This window comes from Lepidochelys kempii, chromosome 11 (genome assembly GCF_965140265.1).
Source record: "Lepidochelys kempii isolate rLepKem1 chromosome 11, rLepKem1.hap2, whole genome shotgun sequence".
Taxonomy (NCBI): Eukaryota; Metazoa; Chordata; order Testudines; family Cheloniidae; genus Lepidochelys; species Lepidochelys kempii.
In genome coordinates, this window is record NC_133266.1 from 8,841,966 (window position 1) to 8,862,401 (window position 20,436).

General features: G+C 42.3%; 1 protein-coding gene across 1 annotated transcript in view; it reads left to right on the plus strand.

The window, feature by feature from the left end:
- The window catches only part of GLI2 (GLI family zinc finger 2), a 244,572-nt gene that overhangs the window by 153,680 nt on the left and 70,456 nt on the right, over positions 1–20,436 (plus strand). Inside the window, exon 3 of the mRNA XM_073304689.1 lies at positions 5,541–5,646. Coding sequence (XP_073160790.1) covers positions 5,541–5,646 — 106 coding nt within the window. The remainder of the gene's footprint in view (positions 1–5,540; positions 5,647–20,436) is intronic.

Genomic DNA, 20,436 nt, shown 5'->3' on the forward strand with positions numbered 1-20,436 from the left:
TTGACAAGAAGGTGTGAGTAACAGTAGGGAAAAAATTAGCATGGGGAAATAGTTTTTAGTTTGTGTAATGACCCATCCACTCCCCGTCTTTATTCAAGCCTAATTTAATGGTGTCCAGTTTGCAAATTAATTCCAATTCTGAAGTTTCTTATTGGAGTCTGTTTTTTGTTGTTGGAGTATTGCGACTTTTAGGTCTGTAATTGAGTGTGACCAGGGAGGCTGAAGTGTTCTCCGACTGGTTTTTGAATGTTATAATTTATGAGTAGCAGTTGAGTAGGGGTGGCTTTCACTCTGTGTGTTGCTAACGTACCCATCTGGCTTAGTATCTAGATGCTATAAACATATCTAAGAGCAACATCATTTTTGTGTAAAAGGTTCATGTGCTCATTGTCCCCATTCATTTTATACCGCTTTGATTTTTTTTCCCATTGCCTCAGGTACAGATCACCCTCTTGCATCTATTTCTGAATACCAAGTGTCAGAGATTTATCCCTGCTTTAGAACAATATAGTACTTTTAAAGATCCCCTTTTTTTGCCTTCTGGAATGCACCATATCGTACCAAACAAGCAAGTATTATCAAACCATTTTCCCATGGCAGAGACTTCTCCAGACTCCCTTGTTAAGGGCTTTGTTCCACCACTGCAAATCACTCAGTTCTGACACCTGTCAGTAGGGTTCTAAGTTAAATATACAAAGTCTGCTAGTCATTTATAAATCTTCTGCTATATTGAAGGCCACAATGATGAGCAGATAGGTCTAAAACAAGGGATTTCCTTGATTAGATAAAAGCTAGCAAATTCATTGTGCCAGTCATCAGATTGCACCTCCAATGGCTGTTTAGAAATGCATCATCATGAGCTCACTTGAAGTAATTGAGTATAATTGTCTTTTTAAATCATATGTGTGAAAACATCCATCTTTCTAAATGGCATGCATTGCTGCTACTTCTGTTGCCAGCTCGCTGCTCCCTTCGAGGGGTGGAAATGAGAGGCAGAAGTGGGGAGAGGGCCTGACATTTATGAATTAGTAGATGATCGCGTATAAAACCATTCATTATTTCAGATCAAGCATCCAGAAGTGAATTAAAGGGAAAGCAGCAGCGATTGTAGCTTTTAGGCCTGGTGGCTGCTCCAGAAAATGTGTGTGGGCAGAAGAAAAACCCAGATGTGAAGAGCTGAAAATGAAAATCACTGAAAACAACTGCCCCACCACCCTTTTTGTCCTCTGGTGAAACCAAACAAGGATTTGGTGATGGTGCTAGTAAAGAACCTGAAAGTGAAACTGACGAGTATCTCCAGTGTCTAAATTGATTGAGATGGTATTAAAAAAAAAAAAAAAGCAAAGGTGTAAAAGTGGAAAAATGGTACATGTTTAAATTCCTCTCAACATGAATAAACTGAGGCCTAACTAGAAACAGGGGAAAGGAATTTTTTTCAGATATTAGTTTTATGTTGACTGTGCCCAAGAAAAAGAAGCAAAGCCTTCCCCAAATCATGAGAGGCAGGGAAGGAATGCTCTTGCAGATAAATTATCAATGCTGCCCTGAGTTCTTCCTCCTTTAGTCAGTGGCAGTCATAAGGCAAGACATGTAGAACTAGATATTCAACAGAGCTCAACATCCAGCAGCAATGATTGTTCTTATGGGAACTGAGCTCTATAGATAATCTTCCCCCTGCAGCCCATGGCAGTGCAAATACTTAATCTGTCTGGCACAGGACTGGCTATGCCAGGCAGCCCCTAGTGCAGCAAAACATATAGTGACAGTTTGATTGTGTGATCATTGTGTATGACAACATAAATCCTTGCTCTGTACATCCCGGACAGATACAACAATAGCTCTCTCACGCAGGCAGAAACCATGCCCTGCAAAACTTCTTGCATGCTTCTGGGATCTGTTTTCTTCTTTCATCACTCTCAATGATATCAGTGGATGCTGAGAGCCCACTGAAGTTCATTGAAAGACTGCTGCACATTGCTTCATGCCATGTGTGCATGTACTAAGGAGAACAAGGCCAGCTTCCAAGCTTGGCAAAGAAGAGGTTCTGGTGGAACAGTAGTATCCAGGGAGATCAGGGACAGGCTCTAAATGATCAACCCAGGCCCCTGACAGTTGATGGCAGTGGCTGTGCCTTGGAAAGGAGAATAGCTGATGTGTAACAAGCCATTAGCTGCATTTTGGATGTGGCTTTTCAGTCACTAGCAGGATCGTTCTGCATTTCTGACTTAGAGAAACATTAGATCTTGATATATCTTAAAAATGATTATTTCTCTCAAGTGACTTTATTTAAAAGACTTAGAATCATAGAATAACAGAGTTGGAAGGGACCTCTGGAGGCCATCTAGTCCAACTCCCTGCCCAGAGCATGACCAATCCCAACTAAATCATCCCAGCGAGGGCTTTGTCAAGCCTGACCTTAAAAACTTCTAAGGAAGGAGATTCCACCACCTCCCTAGGTAACGCATTCCAGTGTTTCACCACCCTCCTAGTGAAAAAGTTTTTCCTAATATCCAACCTAAACCTCCCCCACTGCAACTTGAGACCATTACTCCTTGTCCTGTCATCTGCTATCACTGAGAATAGTCTAGATCCATCCTCTTTGGATCCACCTTTCAGGTAGTTAAAAACAGCGATCAAATCCCTCCTCATTCTTCTCTTCCGTAGACTAAACAATCCCAGTTCCCTCAGCCTCTCCTCATAACTCATGTGTTCCAGTCCCCTAATCATTTTTGTTGCCCTTCGGTGGACTCTCTTCAATTTCTCCACATCCTTCTTGTAGTGTGGGGCCCAAAACTGGACACAGTATTCCAGATGAGGCCTCACCAATGTCGAATAGAGGGGAACGATCACGTCCCTCGATCTGCTTGCAATGCCCCAACTTATACACCCCAAAATGCCATTGGTCTTCTTGGCAACAAGGGCACACTGTTGACTCATATCCAGCTTCTCGTCCACTGTCACCCCTAGGTCCTTCTCTGCAGAATTGCTGCCTAGCCATTCGGTCCCTAGTCTGTAGCAGTGCATGGGATTCTTCAGTCCTAAGTGCAGGACTCTGCACTTGTCCTTGTTGAACCTCATCAGATTTCTTTTGGCCCAATCCTCCAATTTGTCTAGGTCCCTCTGTATCCTATCCCTACCCTCCAGCGTATCTACCACTCCTCCCAGTTTAGTGTCATCCACAAACTTGCTGAGGGTGCAAGTCACACCATCCTCCAGATCATTAATGAAGATATTGAACAAAACCGGCCCCAGGACCGACCCTTGGGGCACTCCGCTAGATACCGGCTGCCAACTAGACATGGAGCCATTGATCACTACCCGTTGAGCCCGACAATCTAGCCAACTTTCTACCCACCTTGTAGTGCATCCATCCAGCCCATACTTCTTTAACTTGCTGACAAGAATACTGTGGGAGACCGTGTCAAAAGCTTTGCTAAAGTCGAGGAATAACATGTCCACTGCTTTCCCTTCATCCACAGAACCAGTTATCTCATCATAGAAGGCAATTAGATTAGTCAGGCATGACTTTCCCTTGGTGAATCCATGCTGACTGTTCCTGATCACTTTCCTCTCGTCTAAGTGCTTCAGAATTGATTCCTTGAGGACATGCTCCATGATTTTTCCGGGGATTGAGGTGAGGCTGACTGGCCTGTAGTTCCCAGGATCCTCCTTCTTCCCTTTTTTAAAGATGGGCACTACATTAACCTTTTTTACTTATATCACCCAGCACTGTTAAAAGGGTGGGTGAATTTTTCGCCTGCAGAAGAAAATCCTAAAGGATACACGTTTATTTTACTTATTTTCTTGGGGGTTTAACAGCTACCCTACTGTGTCCTCACATTAGACAGGCTGCAAAAATGCTCCCACTGTATTGAGCATTTCACAGTGCCAGCTCTCCACTCTACCATTGAAAATAAGTCTGCTGTGGACTCTTGAATACTTTCCACCCTGAGTACCTTAGCTTAACTCCTTTCAGCATAGTTGGCAGGCAGGTTGTTTTTATGTAGTCTCTTGCCTCTCCTGGCAGCACAGCTGACATAGTATCCAGATATGCATGTTATGCTGAGCTCAAGGATTCTAGATTGAAATGCAGATAAGATCTTCAGAACCCCTTCCTGATTTTCCAGGGCATAAATATATAGTGATTTTTAATGCAGATTTTCTGTAAGTGAACCTAAAGGACCAGATCCTTAGCTGGTGTAAATCGACAAAGCTCTATTGAAGTCAAAGCTATGTTGTTAGCGCAGCCGGGACTCTTAAGTCATCCTTATAAAAGAGTGTGGAGCCAATGGAACTGGACTGATTTACACCAGCTGAGGATTTGGGCCAAGCCATAAAGAATTGTAGGTTTGTTTTGGGATGCTGCTTTGCCGCACAACAGAGAAATGCTGCAGGGGGTGGAAGCAAGTTACAATGGAGTATTTAGTTAAAATGGTGTTTGGAACAATAATCTAATATTTTAAAAGCTCCAGATATACAGAAAATGTGATGAAAAGTGTGATGTCAAGACTGAAGAGTGAGGGTAAGGAAGACCTGTGAAAACTTTAGTTAATCTTTAATCAAGAAATTTTGTCTGACTGTAAAAGACATACGTAGTCTGGCCTTTTATTTTTACATTTGATCCCAGCTACAGATGTGGAATGCACCATCATTATAGACCAGATAATATATCCTAGCAAAGGACTACTGTACGGTATATTTATTGAGACCCTGCTGATTGTATTTCTCTTGGCTTCCATAATTTTAGAACAAAAGGACATGGCCATAAGTCTGAATAGTCCAGGGTGGTGTGGAGAAATAACTTGATGAATTTTCCATTTGTCCTACAACTCTCTGAAATATTTGTGCTGTAACATTTGAGGTCAATAATACATATTAAAGTCTGTGGATTTAATAAGTCAATGTAGGTGTTCTGTGCCTTCCACGGCCACTTTATCTTTGATGAAACACGCTTCTCAAATGAATAAAAAATAGGGCCACAAATGATGACAAGTGAGAGCAATTTAGGCTCCTTTCAGAGAACCTGAGCCATAGACATTTAAAGCCGCCTCTGATTGTATACACTGCATTTGTATACAGCTGCATTTGTGCAGCTCTTGCCGTTATATTTTAGGTAAATATTTCTAACCCAATCCCCACTCTCTGTCTACAGACATTCGGGAAAAGTGCTGCTGCCGTTCCCGGTGCTGTGGATGGTGCAGATCTGGATTCTGCCAACCTCTGTCGAGTCTCATTTGTGTTATAAGGCTAATTTTCCTTGGTGCTACCTGTAATCTCCCTGAGTTCAAAGAGCGCTTAGCTGCTTGTCGTTGTCAAAAACCCTGTTGGAGATCTTTTATGTTGAAGACGTAGGATTTCTCCGAATTACTTTGATTATTTATTCATTTCACTTCTCTGGTGTATGATAGCGCTGATATCATGAAGACCCCATGTCTTTGCATTGCTCATGCTCTGAAATTCATGGAGATTTAATTCCTTTGAAATTGTTTTAAAAGAGAAGGAAAAGTTTTTGAAGTCTCTTTTTTTCTTCCCCTCAACAGTTCCGCAGCACGTTTTTCCAGCGTTCCATGCTCCCTTGCCAATTGACATGCGTCACCAGGAAGGAAGGTACCATTATGAACCTCACTCCATCCATGCTATTCATGGGTAAGTCTTGCATCTTGCTCCCACGTGTTACTAAAACACTTCAGCCTAACCTCTTCTGGTTTTTTTGTATTGATGCTAAGACTTGAGTGTGAAGCGCAGTGCAATGGTTCAAGCACAGGGCTGTATAACAGGGAACTCATCTTCTATTTCCAGAATTGCTGTGTGGCTTTAATCAAGTCAGTTAACCACCCTGTCCACTTTCCCCAGCTGATGATACTATTCACCCATCTGTCTGGGGTGTGTGGGGTTTAATTAGAGTGTGTACAGTGCTTTAAGATCCTGGGATGGAAAGCAAAGTGCTATCACATCATTATTCAGCTGAGGTCACAGGAATAGGAATGGCCCAATATACTTTTTGTGGTGTTTTTCACTCCGTAATATATCTGAGACTTTTCTCACTACACCTTGGCCAAAACCCCCTACTTTGGCTCCTCAATTTCCGTGGCCCTATGGTACCACTCCCTCCCTACCGTCACTTTAAAAGTGAACTGAAAGGCTATTTGCCTGCCATATTCAGTTCACGATGCTATTGGCATCACCAGCTATACAAGTATTGCCAAAGGGGCAGACTCTCAGGTAGCTGAGAGAGACGGATAAGAACCATAGATAAGGCTCACTGTGTTTCAGATTTGATCTCCTGCATCAGTTGCTAAGGCCTGAGTATTGTGTTTCTCCTTTGAAAGTTGACAGCCTAGCTAGGGCATAAAGCAGGGTAGGGAGGCATGTTCCTTACATCACGTCCGGTGTTGAAGAGAAAATGTGGCTCAGTGATTAGGGGCCTAGTCCAGGACCTAGAAGACACTGGAGCCTTTTTTTAACATGGTTACCACATTAGCTATCCTCCAGTCATCTAGTACAGAGGCTGGTTTAAGCAACCGGTTACATACTACAGTTACAGTTCTGCAATTTCATGTTTGAGTTCTTTCAGAACCCTTGGGTGAATACCAACTGGTCCTGGTGATTTTATTACTCTTTAATTTATCAGTTTGTTCCAAAACTTCCTCTACTAACACCTGAGTCTGGGACAGGTCCTTAGATATGTCACCTCAGAAGAATGGCTCAGGTTTGGGAATCTCCCTCACATCCACTGCAGTAAAGACCGAATACAAATAATTTATTTAGCTTCTCTGCAACAGCCTTGTCTTCCTTGTGTGCTTCTTTAGCACCTTGATTTTCCATGGCCCCACTGGTTGTGTGGCAGGCTCCCTGCTTCTGAAGTACTAAAAAAAAATGTTGCTGTTCGCTTTTGTGTCTTTTGCTAGTTGTTCTTCAAATTCTTTTTTTACCTGCCTAATTATACTTTTACACTTGACTTGCCAGAGTTCATCCGTTTCTATTTTCCTCACTAGCATTTAGGACTTCTTATTTTTTAAAGATGTCTTTTTGTCTCTAACCACCTCTTTAACTCTGTTGTTTAGGCATGGTGGAATTTTTTCGTCCTCTTGGTGTTTTTTTTCTTTTGTTTGGGGTATACATATAGTTTGAGCCTCTATTCTGATGTTTTTAAAAACATGTTTTCTATGCAACTTGCAGACATTTCACTCTTGTGATTGTTCCTTTTAATTTCCATGTAACTAGCCTCTTTGTTTTGTAGTTCGCCTTTTAGTAGTGGTGAATTTCTTTGGCATTTTCCTCTCTAGAAGGATGTTAAATTTAATTACATTATGGTTGTTATTACCAAGCAGTTCAGCTATATTCACTTCTTAGACCAGATCCTGTGCACCACTTGGGACTAAGTCAACAACTGCCTCTCCCCTTGTGGGTTCTAGGATTAGCTGCTCCAAGAAGCGGTCGTGAATGGTGTCTAAACATTTTATCTCTGCATCCTGTCCTGAGGTTATGTGTACCCAGTTAATACGGGATAGTTGAAATCCCCTGTTATTATTGGGTTTTCTGTTTTGGTAGTCTCTCTCTAATCTCTCTGAGTATTTCACATTCACTGTCACCATCCTGGTCAGGTGGTCAGTAGTATATTCCTACTGCTATGCTCTTATTATTCAAGCATGGGCAAATAGGCATGTGTTTTGACCCAGATTATAGTTGTATATCTGGGTGTCTAATACCTGGGTTGCTATTGACTCCAAGTATTAGTCCCCCTTTTCCACAGACCTCCCATTTCTCCAACAGACCACAAGACCATATCTCTTCACCTGGAGCTTCTTGTGAGGGACTGATCTGGTTGTCACCTATCAGACTCCTCTGTCATCATTTTTAGGGTGTGTCTAGTTTGTCCATTTCCCGTTCATTGGGCATCCAGTTGTCTTGCTCCCCTTTCCCCTGCCTTTTTAGGGAACAGCTGCTATGTTCATGTCTTCTTAAATCCAGACAAGTTTCTTCATTGGGGTGTCCATGCCTGAAAAGCGGCTCAGAACTTGCCAGCTTGGTCTTACAAGTTGACTACTAGCGTGAATAAGAGCTTGGCATGGGATCTGACAGTATTGTATTAGTCAGATAATCGCGACCTGGGTGAAGAGCCCCAAAATGTCTGGTGGTCAGCAAGTTAGATGTTCAGTTCACCCATCCCAGTGTGCAGGTATGCTTGTAATGGCCACATTCCCTCAGTGTGTAGTCGCCTGTTAGTATTTAGCATAATGAACCGTGTGAACAGAACTGGACGCTCAATAGCTAAAAACCTTTTTCATTTAGGATGCTTCAGCTCATCAACATCCCAACAGTACCCAGCACAGAATAACTTCCTGAATAATATTTAGTGTATTGGAAACATAAAGAGCTTGTTCATTGGTCTCAGAAGAGGAAATTCATTCTCCCTTTGAAAATTCCAGCTGTATTAGTCCCTCTTTTGGTGCCTCTGTGGATGGTGAAGTGCTGAAGGTGAACAGCACACCACCTCTATGCAAGGGTCTTTGTGCGTAGGTTCCCTGGCAGTTACAGCATTTTTGAGGAAATAATCCAGACTGGAAATTAAAATGGATCTCTGTTTTATTTGCATGCTTATATACTGCCCCGTTCCTGGCCAATGGGAACTTTGGGGGAGGTACCTGGAGGCGCGGCCAGGGCAATACACAGACCCCTGTGCCCCCTCCCCCAGGCCCCAGCTGCTTCCCAGAGCGGCGCGGGGGCAGGGCAGGCAGGTAGGGAGCCTGCCCTGCCCCTGGTGTGCGCTGGACCCGCCCACCGAACCCTTCCTGCAGCCGAACCCCCCGCCCTGAGCCCCCTGCTGCACCCTGACCCCTTGCCCTAAGTCCCCTGCCACATCCCACACCCCTCCTGCACCCTGAACCCCTGCCCTGAGCCCCCTGCTGCACCCTGCACACCTCCTGCACCACAACCCCTTGTCCTGAGCCGCCGCCGCACCCCGCAACCCTCCTGCACCTCAATTCCCTGCCCTGACCCCCCGCCACACCCTGCACCCTGACCCCCCTGCCCTGAGCCCCCTGACACACCCTGACCCCCTGCCCCACCCTGCACCCTGACCCCCTGTCCTGAACCCCCTGACACACCCCACACCCCTCCTGTACCCCAACCCCCTGCCCTGAGCCCCCTGCTGTACCCTTCACCCCTCCTGCACCCCCTGAGGGCAGGGAGGGGGCGGAGTTGGGGTGGGGGTTGCAGGAAAGGGGTGGGAAGAGGCAGGGCAGGGGCGGGGCCTCATGGAAGGGGTGGAGTGGGGGCGGGCCCTGGGCAGCGGGTGGGGGCTGGTCAGTGGTGTGGCCCTCAGGCCAATGTACTAGTCCTCATGTGGCCCTTGTGGTCATTTGGGTTTGAGACCCCTGGTTTAGACTGTAGATATCTATAGTTTGCCTGGTGCTAGAGAAAGACAATATAATTGTTGGGTTTTTTTAAGTAGTATATACATTTTCCCTCTAGAAAAATATCGTAAATGCTAGGAAGAAAAATTGAATCGCTGAGCTTTGGCTTTATGATTAATGTGATCGGAGCTTGACAGAGGTTCCCCAATTCATCAAGACCATATTCTAGCTGTCTACTTTCTTGCCTGTACCAAATGTATCTAATTACATGAACATTGCACAGCAAATTAGATGTAGTCTCATTTGTTGTCAGCCATGGAGTCTTATTATTTGCCTTCTGGTTTGTGTCAAAGGTTTGTTTCCCGATTGCTCAAAGTGACATTGCTATACATTCCTCTTTATCATTGTTTGCATATAACCTAATGAGAACACCAGTTATTTTATCATAGCTGTCGGGTAGGAATCAGCAGGGTTCTGTCTAGCAGGATGGGACATTTAGGACAGTCATATATGCAGAGCTGTTTGTTTGAGACCTAAAATAAAAACCTGAAGTATAGAAAAACTGATGAGCAATAAAGGAACTGTGCATTCACTCTGGATGCCCATTATTAAGATGCCCAGAATACTTGCCAGATTTACATTTGTTGTTGGGTATGTTGGCATTTCAGTCATTTCCACTTTAAGAAACATGACAAATAGTTTTGGGGTTTTCTTTGGCTCCTTCCTATGTACTGAACTTCAATTACATGGACCTGGTTGCATAACAAGACAAGCCCTAGTACCACCCCAGGAAATACTTTGTGTGATCCAAGTTACACCTTTTAGGCCCAAGTAATATTTAGTTGGTCTTTAGGACATTCAACTTTTCTGTCCCCTATCCCTTATTTTTGTTTTGTTACATGATATACCAGCTGTGTCATCCGTGGAAACAGTCATTGCAGGCAGACGGTGTCAGCTGCAACCACATGGTTTTTGGCACAATCATGGCCTCTGCTTGGATAATCCAGACAAATTTCACTTTTGGTCACTTTCTATTCCAAGACTGGCAAATGTTTGACATCCTTAACTAAGTTTCTTCACTCTGTCGTTGCACTGAGATCTCAGCTGCTGCCTCATTTCACACCAATGAGAACACTGTGGTATCGAGATACCAACATGGATTCTAATGTCATTGGGTTTATGCTCATAGGAAGAAAGGAGAGAGAGGCAAGGGAAAACCTCTATGAAAAGCAGAGGCAGCAGGGATGATCAGGTGTAGAACAAGGTGAAAATAGAGCACAGAGTGAAAAACAGATGGGGACTGTAAAAAGAGGAGCAGGGCGGGGAAAGAAATTATACTAGTGAAAATTTATTATATATAGTGTATTACATCTAAAACCAACATCAGAATAATATTTAAGTTTGCAAAATCAAGCACTCAAAAGTTAGGAAATGCCAAATTAAGGTTGCTTGTGCAACTTTAATTCTAATCCCTTGTGCATATGCACTGTGATACATCCTTTAATTATACAGATATACTGTTTTTTCCACAACTCTCCCATCTCCTTCAATGCACAGGATGGACTGTGTCCTGAGGATGAATTATGATTATATATGTTCTCTATATACAATATTTATTGATTGATTGAAATTTCTCTCTGCACTTTTCATCACCGTTTGCTGTAAGCAGACCACAGACCCAATATTGGTTGAATCAAACTTTCAGACTCCAGTATTCCACTGAGACAAATGACTTCACTTGATGCATTCGGATAGCAGACTGTAAAAAAGGGGATATTGTGTATTTTAGCAAGATTCTTCATATGACTTTTATAAAGTTTACTTCATTAGGGTCCAATTGTGCAATCCTTAATCTTGGTAGTAACCCCATTTGAATGAATGGGATTACTCGTGTCAGGTTTGCAGGATCATGTCCTTAAATAGAGAGTAAAATTCCTTCCAGAGAAGCAGGTGATTATTAGTAGCCCCTTTCTCTCCCCATGGCTAGGCTTTCTTAGCTATTCTGTTTTTTCAAACAAATAACAAAAAAAACCCTAACTCAGCTAAAAAGCCTCTGCCAATGCAAGAGCCCTCAGGGCTTACTAACCCTTGTAAGCAGCGTGCTTAGGCTTGACTCAGCAAGAGGCTTTTTAACGGTAGCTCCTAAAAAGCGGTTAAAGCCCTATCAGACGCTCTGTAGTGTACCAAACAAAAGTAGCGTTGTTTTTGTGCTAACATTCTAGTGGCTTTTCAGGATGTGGTTCTGACATTATTTATTTTTTTAAAGAATTGTTGTTTAGTCACCCAAATTCTGTTGTCCCTTTAAAAAAACATAGAATCCCAAGACCAAATTCACCACTGGCATAGAATCATAGAATATCAGAGTTGGAAGGGACCTCAGGAGGTCATCTAGTCCAACCCCCTGCTCAAAGCAGGACCAGTCCCCAATGTTTGCCCCAGATCCCTAAATGGCCCCCTCAAGGATTGAACTCACAACCCTGGGTTTAGGAGGCCAATGTTCAAACCACTGAGCTATTCCTCCCCCCTAATAAATGTGTGAAATACCGTTGGTTTCAGTGACCTGTACCAGAGCTGAATTTCCCCCAAAAGATCTTGAGATGGAAAGACTCTTCTAATCCATCTCCCTCCAATGCAAAAGTGGTCCCAGTTGTCCCTTTCTTAGTGCTTTTGTCTGGCTTAATTTTAAATGTCTCAATAGACGGGGTTTCCACCAGTTTCCTAGGAGCTGAAGTTTTCCCTGGTGTTCAACCTAAATTTTTCCTACATCTGGTCCCAGTTCTCCTCGTTTTACTCTTCTCTATGTCCTTTTTACTATGGTAAACAGTTCTTCTGCCTCCTGAATACTTAAAACATTTTTCCAAAATCAGGTCCAAAACTCCCTAGAAATATAAGATATAGGCAGAGCTGGCAATGTTGCCCATAATTAAGCTTCTTGTTAGAAGATCCTGTTTTCAATTGCTTATAACTTTGAACATTAACCATTAGGGCTGAAATTTTCCATGGTGGGTGTCTGCCTCAGGCTGTTTTTTTACATTTCAGCTACAATAGTTTAGCCACCTGCAAGAACAAGGTCTGGGAAAATATGTTTTGCCTTCTTACAAAAATGGTTACAACCATTTCTTGAGAGGCTCTAGTGCTCCATGCTTTGGAGCAGGGACTTGAAATTTGGCAGGTGGCTTGGGCCACCTCAGTGTCAAGGGTGTACCTTTTGCTGTTCCTGTGAAAAATCATCCACTTTTCACCCAGTCACAAGCCTTTGGCAAATCTCAGGTCACACATGTTCGGCAGACGTTTTAAAGTCTGGCAGCTGCATTCTCTGAACAGTCCATCGGCATTGAGTATGCTCCATCCCAGGACTGCAGGGACTGAGCAGGACTTTCCCTGCAATTGCTACTGCTCCTGCTGCTGACACCCAGGTAGCTTGGAAGAGGGAGCTGCTTGACTTGAGTGCAGATGGGACAAGAGCTAGCTGGACAGAGGCTGGAGGACAGGGAGTAGATTGGGACAAGGTGCCTGTGGGGTGACCGGGAGCTGGGGTCGGGAAGACTGAGATCAGATGAGGCAGTCAGGAGCAGGGAGGGGGTAGTCTGGAATTGACTTGTCTAGGAGACTGGGATGAAGACCCAGGGTAGGGGGAAGGGTGAAACTTGAACAGGGAGCCCAGAGCAAGAAACCCGCACTGTCTGGACAAGGAGATGAACAGGGATGAGGAGTGGGGTGGGGAAAGTGGGATGAGGAGTTGGGAGTGTTGGGGTGGGGGGGTGGGGGTAGTACACAATCCATTAAACCCAGAAGGCGTTTCTGTCTTGGAGAGAGATGGCAGTCCTAATCCCGGCAGGCAGATAAAAAAGGGAGACTCCTTCGTTAAGGTCACTTCTTTTAGAAATAAGCACACCAGTCAATTTACCTCATAACGTACATGCCAATAAAATGTGTGCATTTTCATATTTACTTTGCTACAGGAGTAGCAAAGCTTTGGCACGTCCTGATTGATGGTACTGTGCTGCCTTGGAGATAGAGAGCGCTCCCTCCAGAGTCAAAGCAAACAGCTGCCCGGAGACACATTTTTGTGTATTTCGCAATTTCATTACTTTGACCAAATGGATATGTTGCTCATTTCGAAAGCAGTTTTGGCTGATTATATGGAGTTTACTCTGTGCCCTTCTCTCTCCCAACCCCCCTCTCACAGACATACACACACGTACTTCCTTTCCTAGGCTGGATGACTAGAGATTTGTAATGGATTATAGAGCCTGTTTCACTCTAGGATGCTGGTTCAAACCTATCCCAAATCTATAATTACTAAAAGATATTACCTTCTGATGGCTCTTTGGTGACTCCTGTGAAGTGATTTGGGGAATGTTCATACAGCTCTCATTGTAAAACAAACATAGGTAGCACTACTTGGACGCCTTGTCCAATTTCAAGAGGCCAAAGATTAAATGGTCAGGATACTAAACTGTGACTGTCTTGCTTTGTGCATTTGGAGAATTGACTTCACCTCCCCGTGCCACAGTTTCTCGCTCTCTAAAAGGGGGGTAGGACCTTTCTAATGCTCTTTGAGAGTGAGGATGAAACGGGAGAGATGCTCAGTAAATGCTGAGTACTGCTGTATGACCCTTTCATCTCTAGAAGTGGTCTGTGAGAGCTGGGTTGTGGCACATTGCTACCTTCTGTCCTGGGGATCCACAGAAAATGAGCACCCACAGTTCCCATCAGCTTCAGTAGCAGCAGTGTGTGCTCAGAACTTGTGAACGTATTAAGCCATTGGAAATCGGAGCTGGCCTCTCTGGCACCTTTCACCAGCACTAGAGTCATATGAAATGAAAAAATAAATAAATAAAAAGGAGCAAGAGATGGTGGCTGGTCACATGACAGCTAGAGAGTTTGTGTAGCTTTTCTGGTGGTATAACCAATTCCAGCATGAAAACATAAACCAGGCCCTCTCTTCTGAGGCCTATTCACAATGGTGTCATAGTAGTGATTACATAGAAATGGAGTTATACAATGTATTTCCTTAATTTGAGGAGATAATTTCTTTAGACTCTGTGTGTGCTAATCATCTCGGTGGAGACTTTCAAAGTGGCCTGGGGGATTTAGACACACCACACAACAACTTTAATGGAAGATGTTTCTTTAAAACCCTCAGAGTGCTTTGAACATCTCAACCATAAACTTTAAATCCAAACAGATTTGAAAGTATGTTGTGTCAGAGTCACTAAACCATAAAGTCAGGTGCAAGCCTTGTAGAATGAATTAATAAACATACTGGGCCAGATCTGTAGCTGTTGTAAATTGGCTTCGCGCCAGTTAAGTTAGTGGATTTCGGTTGGCTTTAAGGGAGCTGTGCCAGTTAACACCAGCGGAGGGTCTGGCTCGTTAAATTGCAAGAATTTTTTCCGAAACGTGAACTGCAATTCTGACTTGATCCAGTCACTGTTGGATATGTAAAACTGGTTAGGATATTCTGCATTGAAAACAGGAGTCTGATCTCTGAGGGCTTTTATTTAAATCTCTGGCACGGGCATGTGTTCATTTATGACATCACTCCATTACCCACTGCTGCTTTTGAGTAAGTGTCATTCTCAAAGCTTCATGTCAACAAGTCTTAACTAATAATCCCTTTGCTTACCTCACTTTATTATAGGTTGAAATGACTTCATGTTCCACCCTTATCCAGTGCTAAACACATGCTTTAGAAAAAAAATTGAACTCCATTCCCTCACTGCTTTCCTAGGGGTAAATATTCACAGGATCACTTCAGACAATAAAATAAAGATGGGCAACTGTCAAAATTTCCCATCTGTGGAAAATTTTATAGGATCTTTTCAGTGGTTTAGTCCATTCTGTAAACTTTTTAGGATTTTCTCAATAGTCCATTCTCTACCACTGTTTACATGCTGACCTCATGCTGTCATGGGAGTTGAATAGATACTACCTCTTGCCATTCACTTCATAAAATTTTCACAGTCTTTTCCAGTCTAAATGGGAAGGAATCCCCCTTGCCTTTCATTTGTCTTAACTTTAAATCCTCCCTGTAAGGCCATATTTCACAACCAACCTTGTGAACTCATGGACACGAGACGTTATGATGACCTATTGCAGCACCTGGTGCATCCAGTGCCAATGCCACATTGTTCCTTATAGAATGTTCTCCAGTACTGTGTTCAATCCAGTTTTAAATGTCCCAAAGGATGAGGTTCCACCACTTCCTTTACCATACTGTTACACAATCTAATGGAGCTCTCCATTAGTTTATTTTGATAGGTCAGCCTACAACTTCTTTTCTTTAATTTCACCCCCTTATTCCTAGCAACTCCCTAGTGCACCACCCTAATAAAATTTTGCACTCCAGACATTTGTAGAATGTTGTTATATTCCTCCTGCTCTTAGTAACCTATTAAACTCACTGTAGCCTATAACATTTCCTCAGAAATCAATTATTTTAACCCCTTCATTTTCACTGGGCTTCTCTGAAATCCTTCTAGCTTGTATAGAAGACTGGAGAAGACCCATCAATGACACTGATTAGTGAGACAGAGGATAAGGTACTCCCTTTTCCCAGGGCTGGACACTCTGCCTCCACAGCACTCTTCACCACTGACCCAGGCAAGCAAACAGTGGGAGGTATTGAGAGACAAAAACGAATGGCAGGAATGTTGGCTTACGACACGAGATTGAAAATGCAGGATCTTTGATGTCCATGCAGAGCACAGATATTTAAAATCTCATCCAAAAGCACCCCCCCCTCACAAAAAAAGTGCATAGAAGTCCATTTACTCTGGAAAGATGACGGATTGAGTCAACTCTACTGGGATTAGAACATGTGGTTCAAGGGATTCTAGGTATTTCAAACCTGATGCTAAGACCACCCAGATGGCTGGGGCAAAAAAAAAAAAAAAAAAAAAGCCCCTATTTGGCAGAGCTGTGAATGTGGATACCCTGCCTGGAGCTAACTGTACACACACAATTACAAAACTCAAGGGGCAGACCAGGGTGCTATTGTTCTGAAAAGTTGCAAATCTGCAGAAAGCTTCAGCTGGAGTACATTCTTTCAAGTGGGTATTCTGGATCCCTATATTCGACTCTGAGCCACAGACATATGCTTTTCTTCTGTGTGCCAGAGCTCTTTGAGAAACTGCACTTTTATATAATGAGGAGTGCTGGACAATTTGTAGAGGGGGGGTGCTGAGAGCCGTTGAACCAAACTATAAACGCTGTCTCTGATGGAAACCACTTCATGCCAGGGAGTGCGGCAACATCCCCAGCACCCCTAGTTCCAGCATCTATATAATTTTATGCTTTGTAGGATTTTTAAAACTTTTCTGTTTCCCAGTTGAAATGAAATAGGCAAATGACATAGCTAAACTTTGACAGTCAGAAATTAGAGAATGAAAATAATCTGTTGTTTATGGGTAACATTTTAAAAGTGTCTAAATGATTTAGGAGCCTAAGTCCCATTTCCAAAAGTGATTTAGGTATTTTCAAAGGTATTAGGTACCTAAAGATACAGATAGGCACTTAGTGGGATTTTGAACAGGCTAGATGCCTAATTCCCATTGTCTTTCAATGAAATTTAGGCTCCTAAATGCCTAAGCCACTTTTAAAATAGGTCTTAGGCTCCTAAATCAGGGGCTTTTGAAAATTTTACCCCAGGTCCTGTTAATGGCACAGTACCACAGTAATAACCTCATGAAGACAAGTTATTTTGTTTTGTCTTGAGTGTTCTTAAGAATCTTCTCCATGATGGTCCTGGAGCTACTTTAGCTACTTGGAATTTGCAAACCAGATGAAGGACTAGTTAGCTGCTGATTGAATGCCTCATCTGAAAACCTCTAATAAGATCCCACAGAGTAACCACATATCCAAAATTACTGCTGCTAGAGGAAGGACTACAGGACTGTGGTTCATACATAAATAAAATGGGAAACTTTCAAGTTCATTTCTACTTTAGAGCAATACTTTAATCCACATAATTTGTCCCGATTCTCAGAACGCCATGATTCAGCACAGCTTCATTTTATATATCACCTTTCATCCCAAAATGCTCTACAGTATTAAACACTTCGAGAGAACACTCTATGTGATATAAATGACAAAAAGCAGTCAAGTAAAAGTATTGGGCAGTGAAAGAATTAAAGTGTTCCATCATCAAACCAATAAATGAAAGGGAGCTTAATTTAAGAGATGTAGGCAAGGAGAAAAAAGAGAAGTCTGAAGAAGAGATTTGAAAAGAGATGGACAGCTGATAAGGCAGAGTGGTATATAAAGGTTTTCTAGGCAGCAAAGGCCATGCTTAAATCCATCCCTATTCAGGAAAGCACTTAAGCACATGCTTAATTTTAAGTATGTGCTTAAATCCCATTGACATCAATGGGACTTAATCACAGGCTCAAACGCTCTCATGAATTGAGGCCTTAAAAACACCCACTACATAGATTTCATTAAATCCCACTTATAGAATTCAACTGTTAAAACATTAAATATTGCATTCATTTGACAGGACAGTCTAGACTTTCCAGTCTAGACTCTGACATCTATTTAAACCTGGTTTATTCCTTGCACTGAGGCACAGAGACTTGCCCAAGGTGACATAGTGAGTACATGACCTGGTAAACAAACTCAAGAGTTCTGATTTCTGGTTGGTTGCTCTAAATAACAGACCATACTCCCTTCCAGAAATCTCCTACTGGATTCAGTAGTTTTCTATCCTTCAGTAGTTGTCAGTCTACTTTGCCAGACTGACTTTGTCTCAGATTCTGGTTATATGATTGATTTCACTGCTTTGCCTTTCATAAACTCAACCCCAACTTGACCACGTTTGTGTTCATCAGTTGCTTTTCTCCCAGATAATGCAAAGTTGTGGTTCATGCATTTACCAGCAAAATTTTTGCAAATTATAAACTTCCAGTTCAGGAAGGCATCTGTCTTTAAGGGGGGTGTGTAAAGTCTTTCTTACTTAACAATGTAGGGTCTCAATTTAATTTCCTTCATCTATTATCACCTTCGCTGGGTGAAAACTACACTGAAAAATAATCTCCTTGCCTGAAATGCATCAAGCTCTTTGCACTCTCTGATTGCATTAGAGTTCAGCTGTGTGCCTGACCAAGCCTACAGAGACCAGCAGCAAAACTCCTCTTGATATACTGGGCCTATAGATTAAAATGAAATGAGAGACCTCTTAATTTTTTTTGAAAGCTGTAGTTAAAAGAAAAGGAAGATGGAAATGCAGATCTGGCTCTACTGAAGTTTCACAAGGACTTCCTAAAAATGTGCTAATAAAAAATCCGTGCCTACACTAGGATACTCTATATTTGTTGTTCATTCTTGGCCAGTTATCCCATCATTCTGCTTAGCTTGGTAACACCAGAATGAGATCATTCAAGCAGGACTTGTGTAAATAAAGTTTGTCTCCCACTAATAAATCCTTTCAACTCTTCTCCTTTTGCTTAGCTTCTTCTTCAGATACCATCGTTGGTCAAGCTTAGTATAGTACCGGTACCCTCTCGTGCTTTTTGATATTGGCTAAAAGCAATTTTAGAGCAGGCTTGTATAGTTGTGTTGGTCCTTACATCATTCATGAGTATCAAATATATTGTACAGCACTAAGCCAGAGTGATTATTTTGCCCTCGTATTGCACACTACATTAAAATTTAGGCTGAAATGTGATTCACATAAAGGGGCATTGTTAATATAGAAGTTTTGTTCAAAGTTTAATTTCCTGTGCTACTAATAACTTTAGTAGATTATTATTTAGATTTTTAAACCATAAAAAAAATTAAAAATCAACTTCATTTTTGTACAGTTTATTCTATTCGTTTACATGAGACACTTCACGCAACTTCGACAAAGGGTAAAATTTTCACAAACACCTCTTTTCAAGTGATTTAGGCATGTAGAAGCTCAAGTTTCACTGAAAGTCAATGGAACTTGGACACCTAAGGGCCTGACTTTCACAGTTATTTAGGGGCCTAAAGATGCAGAAAGGCACCTAAGCTGGATTTTCAAAAGCACTTAAGCATGTTAGGGACCTACCCATTCATTTCAATGGGACTTTTTAAATCTGTCCCTAAGGTCCAGATTTTTAAAGGTAAGTAGGTGTTGCTGTGCTCAGCATGCAACACCTAACTGATTTAGGAGCCTGCATCTCATTTTCAAAAGAAATTAAGACTGGGATTTTGGCTTTGAAGTGCCTAAATCTCTTTTGAAAATGCAATGTAGGCTCCTAAATCTGTTAGGCATTGCAACGCTGAGTGCAGCAATGACTAAATACCTTTTAAAATCTCACCCTAAGTGCCTATGTTGCTTTTGGAAATGGGGCATAGGTGCCTACATTATATATGCATTTTTAAAATTTGTATCCAAACGCTAGAACTGCCAGTTTCACAGTTTCTGTTTGTGGATTGTCTGTCTGTTTATCTCTATACCATGGTAATCACTGAAGTATCTGGTAGCTAGTATCCATTGTATCTCATCAGTTCTGCTTTTTGATTCTTGGGCACTAACACAATGCTACTGTGTTTTGCCTTTCCAAAACCACACAGTAACGTTTACATTAAACTGTTTGCACTGAATTAAGTCAATTACAAATGTCTTCATTAAAATTCAAGTGTATTTAATATCCTGACTCCCTAATTTTAAATTGGTGGCTTAACTACCTGACAGTGTCTCTCTCTCAAAAAAAGTCATTTTTACCTTATGTTAATAAAATTAATATACTTTTCTCCAAACTGTGCCAGCTCTCTATCTGCATAGCGAAGAAGATCCCAGATGGGTGACTGGCTAGGTCTGGTGATTGGAAATAGGATACGAGTTTTAGTTCTCTCTTCAGAGTGTCAGCAGTCACCCAAAATCATTACCTTTGTGATGATGATAATTGGCTTTTGTGAAATAAGTTAAGGGCTGGCTCCAGCTCCTGATGGATAAGCACTAACATTGCAAAACTGCACCAGTTTGCCGAGAGACCAGGGGCTGAATGGGCCTGAAGACTGAAGTACCCTTAGTCCTCCCTTAGAATAATTACCTCCAGTTCAGTTGAGATTCAGTGGTAATGGGAGGGGAAGCTCTGTGCTGTGTTTT